The sequence below is a fragment of the Ursus arctos genome, unplaced genomic scaffold (assembly GCF_023065955.2).
Source record: "Ursus arctos isolate Adak ecotype North America unplaced genomic scaffold, UrsArc2.0 scaffold_4, whole genome shotgun sequence".
In the NCBI taxonomy this organism is placed as follows: Eukaryota; Metazoa; Chordata; class Mammalia; order Carnivora; family Ursidae; genus Ursus; species Ursus arctos.
Window position 1 is genome coordinate 55,503,609 of NW_026623056.1, and position 12,249 is coordinate 55,515,857.

Sequence of the window (12,249 nt, forward strand, 5' to 3'; positions counted from 1 at the left end):
TACGCGATTAGAGGTATCAGAGTAGTTTATGTCTAAAAGAGAATTTTGTTGTTTCCCTATTTTAAACTGATGAGATTTGGAGATTTAACTATTAACTAGCAGCTAGCATTAACTTAAGATAAAGCTATATCTTCAATACCTATTAACTTATTAAGGTTTGGCTAACACCATAAATTTAGCAAACATAATTTTTAACTAACTTTTCCTTATTCCCTACACTTTGATTTCTACCTTTTGAACAATTGTGTTATCAAATCTGCTAAATCTCTGTGTCTTTGTATGCATTACATTATTCATAGTCTTTTGCCACCATTCTAGGGTAAGTGCATAGCTTCATGCCTATAGCACCTAAGTGGATTTCTAACATCGACTAGTCTACCATGGCCTCTCCCCAAACCATTTTTGCAAATTGCCACTGTCACTCACCCCGGAGCATTTTTTGGATTACAGTAGCAATTATATTATAGAAATAACACAAAATAAGAAGGTTCCAGCTTGAAAAATATCTATTTGTCTACTTACTAGAATTATTTTGAGAAGGTGACTTGGACATTCTGAGCCTTGATTCTGTCATATATTAAAAGTGAGTAATTGGTATTCACAGGATTGTTGAAAAGATTGAATGAGTTGGCTTGTAAATAAATGGTAAAAACAAAACACCTATTTCATAACAGTGCTTAATACATGTTTATTGAATGAATAAATATATTCTTCTTTACCTCTTCCCTTTATTTAGCTAATCTGCTGCTTACAAGTTATTCTCTACTCCAGTCATTGTGATCAAATAGTTATTTCTCCTTCAAGGTAAGTGCAAATCTGACCTGTTTTGTGACCTCTCCCTATCAAATTTATCTGTATGGAATTCTTGATAACTTATCTTGCCTTATATTATTAGTTAGCTTTTTTTGGTTTTCATGTATAATCATTTTCTCTAACTAGATGGCAAATGACGATGGACCAACTTTATAAAAAGTATGAGGTGTTTCTTAGGTGCTATCTGCAGTTGTAGTTGTTTGCTTTTCATTTTTGTTTAATTGGCCTGTCCAAAATTCTTTCCTTCTTTTTTCATAAATGACATTCTGATTTTCTTTTGGACATAAACCACTCTGATACCTCTAGTCGTGTAGATCATCAATTCCACTTGACCCCACCCACAGTCTCCAGGGGCAAGCACATGACTAAGTACTTGCCAATCTCAGTATTTCACTCTCCTGCCCAAAATGATTCACATAGGGCCTGTGAGCTAAGCAAAGCATGAAGGCAATCATTATTCCACAAGAATGACAATCTAATCTAGTTGGGAGAAAAATAGGGTCAAGGGAAGAAGATAAAGAATAAAAGACTTACTCCGGGATGCTACTCTACCCGATCTCTCAGCTAGGAAATTTATCTCCAGGCTTTTCAGCCACATGGGCTCAAAATTCTCCTTTTCCCTAAACTAATTTGTTTTTTGTCACTTACAATCAAAAGAGATTTGCCTAATAAAGTGTGCTTTTTAACGATGAAGATAATATTTATTGCTCATTTTTTCTGGCTTCTTGATAATGAGATTCAGATAAAAGAGTGGATTATACAATATGAACACTCCTCACTAATAGAGACAAAAGAAACAGAAGCACATTCTTTGTGGCTTATACAAATTTCATTATTTTGCTGTTTAAATAAGCACATATCTTATAATATTTAAAAAAGCTTCAAAGACCACTTCCGTATTCCAATCTGTAAAAAATATTTTCATTATGTTTATTATAAAAATATAAATGTTTCCACTACAAATCATTTTACATTAGTAAGAGGCCATCTACATTGTACGATATAAACTAAATAAGTAAGTTTTGAAAACACAAGTTTAAAGTAAATACATATGCCAATCATATCTCATTTTTACATGGCTTAATTGATACTTAGCACAACATAAACTGGGTGAGTTACCAGAAATAAATAATATATGTAAATCAAATTTAAGATACAAAACAGATAATATGGTACATAACGTTGTGAAGAAGTGTGGTTTCATGTTTATTGAAAGTCAATGCAGGTCCTGTACAAAGAGATGGCCATCAGCATTCTAGTACCTCTACTCCACAGTTAAGAATCGTACACTGTTTTGTTTACATATGTACAGAGTAAAAAGCATGTAAAGTAAATTTAGAAGAGGTCAGATAGAAAAATAGCAGAAAAAATGAAGAGCAATATACTGTGTATACAATCTCTACTTTCAAATGGAAACCACAGCCAAAAGAAGTTAAACAGATCTAGCAATTCTCAACTTCTATTAATTCATGAAATGCACACATTTTGAGTATGCTCAGAATAGTACCTAAGTAAATAAACGCCAGTATGGGAAAAAACGAGATTGAAGCCCGATTTAGGTCTCGATGAACATTCCACAACACAAACAAAATGTCTGATTAAAAAAAAAAATATATGTCTTTTAGCTGCTTCTAGCAGGCTTAAGTGAAATTTTCAATTAATTTCATAATCACATATATCTTTTTAAAAAGTTCATGCTCTTATATATCCAATACAGAATTCTAATAGCATGATTTGACTATAAGGAATATTGCAGAAATCTAAGAAATAATCTCATACATGAAGGAACACAACCTAAGCCTTATCACACTAAATTTACAACAGATTAGCTCTTGTGAATTTTGATCTGTGACTGTCAGCTGTATAGTGTTCCATTTTGCATAAGAACATAAGGGTTGCAGCTTTGATTTATTCATTCAACTCTTGTGACATATGCATTTATTTCTTATTCCCATAACATGACCGTATCAGCGTAGGAAAGAATATAGATAGAACTAAGCTGTTGCTTCACAATATATTAGTGGCTAGATCTCCATCAGGTATATCTTTTCAGATATTACTGAATATACTCATATTTGGCCCTTATGGAATAGTAAATCTAAGTTCCTGCAATGAGAGATCTCTCCGTTGTCTACAGATTTTGAGTCATTTGCTAGGTAACCAGCTCGTTTGAAAATCAGATGCTCAACAAATGCAGAGAAGTTCAATGCTTCTAAGTTATACACCAAAATTACAACAGGTGCATTTCAGTGGAAGACTCTTAAAGATAATAATGCCTGCTATTGATGATCACAATGTTTAATTAAATTAACTAAACCCCAGAGATGCAGATGAGTAGTTTAGTTTTCATTATTCCCTATAAACAGCTCAACAAGTTTAAGCAGATATTAAGTGACATTTCAAAGCCAGTCAGCAAGTGATTTTTTGACTCATGCATTGGCCTCTAGGCTTTGTTGCCAATTAATGCAGCAATCTAAATAGGATTCCAATTTTGTCCAGTGTAGCTATTCTCTACTCAGGAGCTCTAACGTAGCTCCTTTACTAATGGAGGGAGTTGATGGTCCCCTAAGCACCAGAGCAGGGCAGGTATGTCATTGAGAATCCATTACATACAAGCCAGTATATTACACTAAATTAGCAGAATACAGTTTGTAATAAATGGAGAGACAAAAATGGATGGGATAATTCAAACTGAGATTAGAGTAGTGTATGAGCAGGGCAGGGGTTTGGTTTCTTTCATTTTATATATAGATATAGGTACATAGAAGCGGATGGTTCAGAAAATCTGGAAAGAAACCATCATTCCCCATGTCTAGTTTACCATGTTTCTTACTGCTGACAATTTGAAAGAACATTTGGCACTTGGCTGTAACAAATCCAAATTAAATCATCAAGGCATAAATAGAAAATAATAAAAACAATTCAAAAGAAAATAAATATGTACTTTTCTTCAAAATTAAGACACATTTTTACATGGTAATACTTAAGAAGCTAACAATTAAAAATGTATAGTACTTAAAACAACTACAAAATTCATTTCTATATGCTTTTAACAGATAAAAGAGAAAAATACAATGAAAAAGGTAGTATATATGGCCAGATAGTTTGAGGTATAAATTCCTCTATTTTGCTTGGTTTTAAAGAAACAAAATACCTGTTACAGATTTCTTCTGTGTATAAAAATATCACAAGTCTTTTCTTTTGTGGCTATTAGTAAACAGAGCCACCATGTTCATTTTGTCATTATACTTGTTCCACTTTCATGATTATCAGTTTATGATCAATGGCTCTATGCTAGTTCTTCATCATTCCACGCTGAAGAATTTTAATTTAACCCATCAACTAATATAAAAAAGCAATTACAAAACAAAATACACCCCCCTCCCATCCACTAAATGATAGGGGAAAATAAAGAGTCTTTCAATTCCATGTTAAGGCATTTGTATTCATATCTGAGTGTCTTATTGGGCTTGGAATTGCCACCAGCATCTCCAGCATTATCATCTGTCTGTAGAATGATGCTACATCTTCCACAGCCACCACTTCCTTCCAGAAATAACACTTTACACCGGAACTGGACTATTTTTTGATTGTGTTTCTAGAGCTTTAATGCTACTGATGATTTTCTTCTGTGGACCAACCACAGTGACGCCAACCTTTTTCATGTCACTGTAAATAAAGAAGAAAATGTGTGGTGAGAATTCTGATTTCTTGGATAGTATATCAGCAGAAGATTTTCAATTAGCAGCTTGCACAATCATATATTTTCAGTTAGCAAAGCTTGCGTAATCATATATCCCAGCGCTTTGAACTTAATTTTCTGATTTTTGCATCGTCCATGTACTATATCCTGATCATTCCACCTGTATCATTATGGAAGAATAGATGGTGTAGTGGGTTGACTAGTGGCCTTCAAAATTTCTGTCCAACTGGAACCTCACCATGTGACCTTACTTGGAAATGGAGTCTTTCCAGGTATAATCAAGATAAGGATCAAGATGAGATCATACTAGTTTAGGGTGGGCTCTAAATCCAATGAGACTATCTTGAGACACAAAGTGACACAGACAGGAAAGCCATGGAAAGATGGAGGCAGAGATTGGAGTTATGTCGCCACAAGCCAAGGAATGCTAGAATGTACCAGAGGCCAGAAGAGGCAAAGAAGGATTCCCATACCCCAGAGATTTAGGAGCAGATTCTGAACCTGCCAACGCCTTGATTTCCAAATTCTGGCCTCCAGAACTGTGAGAAAATAAATTTCTGTGGTTTAAGACAATAAGTTTGTGGTTATTTGTTATGGGACCCCTAGGAAGCTAATACAGATGACCAGAAATTCTTGCGGGGCATTATCCTATTTCCTTGTATCTGGGCCAGCTTGGGGACTGTTTTCACTGCAAGAGTACGTTGGAAGTGACACTGTGTCAGTTTTCATATTCAGGTCTCAAGAAAGTACAATATTCCATTAGTCTCTTGAGACACCATCACTGGGCCCTGAACTGCCATGTAAGTCTGACTTCCTTGAGACTATGACATTGGAGGAACCATCTGTAAGCATTTAGTCTACACTGCCAGCTATGTAGCCATCTGCATCAGGGCAAACAGAAATGAAACCATCTCGAGCTTTCTGGACTACACCGGATTCATGTTAGATGAATACTTCAATCAACACTAACATTAGGGTAGAAGAATCACCCACCTGAACTCTCCCCAAATTCATAACCCATGACATTGTGATAGACAATAAAATTGTGGTTTTGAGGTAGTTTGTTATATAGCCATAGATAAATGAAACAATTTCTTTAAAGTATAAATTCCTTTCCAAGTAGAAGCAGTGACTAGAATCTATTTCCATTTATAAAAAAATATTTAACTTAAAATAGTTTAAACTTAGAAACCAGGCATTAAAAATAAAGATTTTAAGAACAAAAGGAATTTTGAGGGGGGGGGGAGACTTAGCTAAGCTTGTGCAGGTGATTAATTAAATAACCTTGATTCAAGTATTTGTTCAAAAATTCACCTCTTTCAGGTCTTGACTCAAACACAGTCCTCTCTGAAGACCTTCCCTGACCTTCCGATTTAATACTGTAAAACCTCTTGCACTCATACCTGCATTTCCTATTTTCTTTTCTTGTTTCATTTTCTCCCACAGCATTTATCACCAAGCAGCGTATTGCCTTTCTTTCTGATTTATTTTATTTATTCTCTATCTTATTCCACAAGAAGGTGAATTCCATGTGAACAGGGATTCTTGTTGGTTTTGTACTCTGCTTAGCAACCACACCCTGAACAATGGCTATTATTTAGTAGGGGCTCAATATCTACTTAATAAAGAATGAACCAATAGACTAAAATATGTTTATCTGGGGAAGGTGACAGAGGAGTAAAGTATCACTTCGCAAGGAGTGCAAGGCTAATTAAGAATGGCCAGAGGGAGAAGTATGCATGCAAATATGAGCGTGCACGCGCGCACACACACACACACACAGACACACACAGAAGGGGTTCCTTCATATTGATCACAAAGAAAAGAAGGAAAAATTGGGAGTTCAATTACACAGAAATGGACCAATGGATTTCTTAAGAAATGGGTTCCCAAGCAACAAAGGTGTGCAAGCAGACACTAGGTAACCATTTTAGAAGCTATCTACATGATATTTATGCATGTGCTACAGAAAAATAACAAAGACTGGGTTTCATTCCTATCACCTAGGCTGGGAATGAAATCCTGATGACCTGCTGGTTATCTCCCTGCTACCATTCAAGGGGCTGATAAATTCTCAATGTACAACTCGTATCTTGTCAGAGTCCTCTCTGATTTTACTCCAGCAGACTTGCTTCACCAGGAAGGCTAGTGGGGAGATATGGTGACACCAAGCTTGCTGCTCTGTGTAACTGTGGATAATGAAACTCTCACTTGGAGTAACATAGGCTATTTACATATGTTGATCCCTGCTTCTGAGAATATGTGTTGTATGGGATTTTGCTTCTTTATATACCATGGATCTATCTTTTAAATGAACAACAAACATTTCCCCACCTATCCCTAAACTATGGGAATTTAGAGACAGAAAACGAGGCAGATATAAATATATTTGTACAAATCAATAGATCCTCAATCTTTATGTATTTCTTCTCTCATCTTTCTTCCAATTCTATATTATACTTCTTATGACTTGCCATTTTTTTCTCTGTCCTCCTTTTTTCCTTCTTAAAGAAGTTTAAAAAACAAAATGATAATCATGGAAAATAGGAAAAAGTGTTCCAAGTTAATATAATAAATTCCCAAGCTCTTTGAGAAATGTAAGCATAGTAGGAGAGTAATACATGCTATGATGTTCGGCCCTGGTCCTCTATGGAACTGAAGCACCCGTACCCCAGTGGCTAGAAAAGAGAAGATGACGAGAGTTCACAGATCAGTTCGGGTCAACTCTGAAGGGCCAGCCCAGCTCTAGGACTCTTGTTCCGACAGGAAGGGACAAGTTTTCTCCTTCAGCCCAATGTCCCCCTTATCACTTTTTCCCCCTCAACACTTTTTTTTATAGATGTATATCCAAAACACACTCCTCAAGAAATCTTGTGCACAAAATTATTTCAGATTCTGTGCCTGGAACCCAACATAAGCAAATAGATACATAATTTTGTATATATTCAATGGAAATGATTCTATGAGAAAAGATAATTATCTCTTTAGGTTATACCTTAGCTTGGATTTTTATGTCCCCTCTATCCTCCCTACCCCTGCCAAAATGTCTCCTACCCACCAGCCTGCCAAGTTCAAAATGGTTGTAAACAACCAGCTCCTGTAGTCTAAATAACATTCCCACGTGTATATCTCATTTTGACTACGCTATTCAGAAGAGCAGTGGAAAAGTTCAAGTCTAAAGAGCAGCTCAAGATTGAGACCAGAGGTTAATAAGCTATCTGGCTGGCAATTCAAAGGCAAAGGATAGGTGATGACACTGTGAGAATGGCATCCAAGGGTGCAGGATAATGACCTGTAGCAATTAATCTGCCTAATATTCATTCCACACACTCAATTCTCTCTCCAGTTTCTATAAGCACTCTTGCCCTTTCTCTTTCTCTCTTCCCTTTTCACATTAACCTCCCTAAATCCATCATAGACTATGAAATAATATTTTAAGACATGCATTATTTTGACTGAACAAAACTGCATATTTTCTGGATTTCATTTGAAAATTAAATAACTTGATTAGCTTATGTGTCAATGAAGTCCCTACACTAACTGAAATAGATAATTATTTATTTGGATATAAACCTCTATTGACCTTTTCCTATAACTTGAAAGTCTGGATAGAAGAAAAAAAGAAATTCAATATCCTTTTTTAGGTATTCTGTCCTATTTCAAAAGAATCTCTAGAGTTATTCGGTCAAGAGAATCATTTCTGAATTGAGCCTGGATGGCACAAAGAAAATGGAATGGAAAGGAATCACATTTAAACAAAAAGCCCAAGATGGCAAAAGGGAGGATGAAATACCAAGCTAAATATTTTATAACATTCGAGGTAAAAATGTTGCCTCATTAGATTTCCCCAAATTGTGTATTATGTATTTTTTAAATAAATTCTCATTTTTATTATATAAACCAGGAGCATGAAGGACAACACACCACCAGAGACAAACAATTATTTGCAAGGAGTTTTAGGTCAATAGATGTTAATTCTACATTGTCCCTGAATTGAGGAGAAAGGACAGGAGAAAGAACATTGTGGGGATTGAAGTAGAGAGAGATGTGGAACCATCTGGCTTAGTGTGAAGGACAAACCTAAAAGAGTGTCTCCCAGGAAAAGTCGGCTTCCAACTTCACTGTACATTCACAGATCATTCAAATAATAATAATTAAGTGAAAATATTTTCACCAGCCAAAGAGAGCTCACCATCCAACAACAGACCGGGGAGACAAACACATCCGAAACTTGGAAGTAGAACAAATGTCTCCACTTCATTGTTTTAAGCAAATAGCTTTCTTACCACATTCACAGCTTCTAACATCTGACTGAATTTAAACTGTGAGCTAACAGTTAATCATATTAACAATGTTCTGCTAATCCACTTCAGTATGCTTTTTCATTATCTAAGAGCTCTGAGTGTTGATATTTGATGGAGAATAAACATTTGTATACCTTTGCCTTTGAAAATCTGGCAGTGGTGCAGAAATGTCCAACTTTGTGTTTGTTCTTTGCTATGCTTCTGTGCTCTGAAGCAGGTGTCTTGTAGAGCATAAGCCTAATTGTTTACATTACTAAAATAAGAATTTGTAAAAGTATGTAAATACATGAATATATCCTGAGACTGTGTCTGATCAAAATAACTAGCACAGAGACTCAAATAGTATTGCCGACTGGGTCAGAAGTCTATTCAATAAGCATTACATTCCACTTCATACAGAAATGCCAACACGTGTCAAACAGACTGGAGTGGGTTTATTTTCTAAGAGCAAATTCTCCTCTTCAACAGGAACATACCCCTCCTAAAGATCTTTTTGTGAACTTTTGTGTTTCTGATTGGAATGCTGTATCATAAATGGTAAATTTTACTTGTTAGGCACTTGCCTCTCTATTAATTATACTGTACACTCCTTTTTGACATCTAATATGTTGCTCTCCACAGTGACTTTGCTTAAATGACCAATGGGGTGACAGTGAATGTCTTTAAATATTCAACATTTAAATATTAACATATTAGATGGAGAGGATAAGACTAAAGGAACTTGTGCATGGAAATGCAAAAAAAAAAAGTCACTGTGCAAAAAAAGAAAAACAATGCAGTTACATTAGGAAGTGAATTAAATTGGCTTTCATTCACAGAGAGATGGAGAATATGGCTCCTGGCTCTTCATTTTTCAGTTCTCAATTACCATACCCTGTGAATGAGAACTAATTTTATTGATCATATACTGGATTCACTTGATTCCTTATAAACCCCCTTTTTCTTAAGCCCATGTGTTCATATCAAAGAATTCCTATTAGCAAGAATTCCCGTCTAAGAAACACAGCATGTTATACTTGATATATGACTTTTACATATGAAACCATAAATTAACACTAATTAATGCATACTAATTATGTATATCCTGTCTTTCCAATCTCACTATAAACCTTTTAAGGGAAACAATAATATTATGTCTTAAACATATTTTTAACTACATTTTCTAACATGATATCCTTCACAGGGTAGACACTCAATAGTAGATGATCATATACAATTATTTAGTTGATCTAAAAATTACTTTTAGACTTTAGTGTGTTTCCCTGTATACCAGCTTATCCACTTAGTTCTTAATCTTCCACTTCTGTAGAGATTAGGCTTTGTTGTAAATAACAGAAAATCACAAATGCAGGAATGCTCTAATCATCATGTGATGTTTTCTTATGTCTTGAATTAAGAACTTGGGTCATTGGGGTTGGGGATGGGTATGTATCTGTTGGTCGATCTGAGAAAGGTCATAGTGCAATGAAGATACTTATTGAGAGGAGCTATGGTGAGAGGGGAAAGACACATCAACACACATAAATCTAGAATGTGTCATTGACAAAGAGACCCAGGACTCAGCTTAGTGGTTACATAAGACAGTAAGAGTTTCAGCTAACACATATGACTCATTAATCCGAAACATGTATGTCCACTAGAAATTTCAGAATCATTCAGTCTTAAAAACTTTCTCTTACTCTGTGGAAATCTTGGCTATGGTGTCACAAGAACTGTACTCCACGCCTGTGAAGATTTCCTTGCACTGCGCTGTCCGGACACCATTAAGCCAGTCACCTGTTGTGCGGAAGGTAGTGATGTCGACATTGCTTTGGTCCAGAAGAAGGTTTGATGGCCTGCAAGAAAAGAAAACACCAAAGGAAGAGAGATCAGGAGTCCGCAGAGTTGCTGCGTGTCAAAATTTGACACCAACATCAGCAGGAACTTCCAGACTTCATGTGGTGTTCCTGTTTATTTGTGGAATTTATCTGCCATGAAGGCTTCATCTGTTCAAGCTGGCAGCTTGCAAGAATACTGTGTAATCATCTTGTCTCAGTGCTTCCTTCTCCACTCACAACTGCTTTGTAAAGCATTGAAACTTTGCCAGTGGAATACACAAATAGATCCATACATACTTCTATAATTTAATTTCTTTAACTATTAGCAAAGATGGCGGTAATTAGGATCCAGTTATAGTAGATATGACATACTGGGTACTTAGCTGTCTGGAAGTTTATTTGTAGACATTGTACAGCTTGCTGTCTAAAGGACAGTTGAATAACCTAGATTATACTACAGCAGGACATAAAGTCAGCACAGATGTAAATAATGTCACATATGTCATTAAAAATAAAAATCACAAAAAGAATAGAAAAAATAGATGAGTAACAATAAATGATCTTCTCACATATATGACAACACCAAGTGGAGTTCATGATATATAGAGAAAGATGAAAGAGAGAGAGATAAATAGATAATAGATATTGTGACTGTGGTTTATATTGCACAATACAATCATAATGGAGGGAAACTTCTAGAATTGTTTTATATAATTACAGGTCTGACCATAGATCTATGACCAACCACAAGGTCTGGTGAATCAAAGGAACAGCAGGGATATAAAAGAAACAGAGGGGACAATATTTTTATCCTGGGAGAGCCAAAAGAAGCAGCCTATTGGTAAAATGCCCTTGGGGTGTTTTTTCAGCTCTCAGTGATCCGTATAATTGTCCTTCGACTCATAAGACTGGGACCAGTTGCCAGATAGAAAATTGATTGTCCTCTTTCTTTATTTTCTCCTCCTAAGGAAAGGAGCGTGAACAAAAGTAGTTATGAAGGCCTTTGTTTTGAGATGGATATTAACAACAATGGCAATAACGATTACGTTGAATGCTATGCTTCTATACTAAGCATATTACACAGATATGAAGGGCTCTAATTCTTACAACAGGTAATGATGCTATCTCCCTATAATAGATGTGGAAACCAAAACTAAAAGAGATTAAATCACAAATCTTGGTTTCCTCAGGCAAAAGAGGCAGAGCTGGGATTTAGACACAAGTTATTTTGTACCAAAGCCCACACTCTTGGCCACTGTGCTATACCATTTAGGTAGAACTCTGTTCATATTGCTTTTTCCATGTTTTCTCTTAAGTTCTTTCTGGTTCCATGATGTGGCCTCTTTGATTCTTATATCCCATAAAGTGTAGTGGTCTAGTGCACAGGCTTGGGTTGAATCCTGGGTATGGCACATATTATCTGTGTGACCTTCAGTCGTTTTTTATTTTTTATTTTTTTAAGATTTATTTACTTAGTTTAGAGAGACAGAAAAACAGAGAGAAAAAAAGAGCGTGTGCGTACAAGAGTGTTGGGGGCAGATGAGAGGGAGAGAGAGAATCTCAAGCAGGCTCCATGCCTAGCAGGAGCCCAAGACCCCAACACAGGGCTCTA

At 35.8% G+C, this 12,249-nt stretch overlaps 1 protein-coding gene across 3 annotated transcripts in view; it reads right to left on the reverse strand.

Annotated features, from left to right (window-relative positions):
* Positions 1 to 1,712: 1,712 nt before the first annotated feature.
* Positions 1,713 to 12,249, reverse strand: part of EPHA3 (EPH receptor A3) — a 348,397-nt gene continuing 337,860 nt past the window's right edge. For all 3 annotated transcript variants that reach the window (XM_044381195.3, XM_026490828.4, XM_044381192.3), the window contains 2 exons: positions 10,500 to 10,655; positions 1,713 to 4,482 (listed from right to left, as the gene is read on the reverse strand). In XM_044381195.3, the coding sequence (XP_044237130.1) occupies positions 4,377 to 4,482; positions 10,500 to 10,655 (262 nt within the window). In that variant the 3' untranslated portion in view covers positions 1,713 to 4,376. The remainder of the gene's footprint in view (positions 4,483 to 10,499; positions 10,656 to 12,249) is intronic.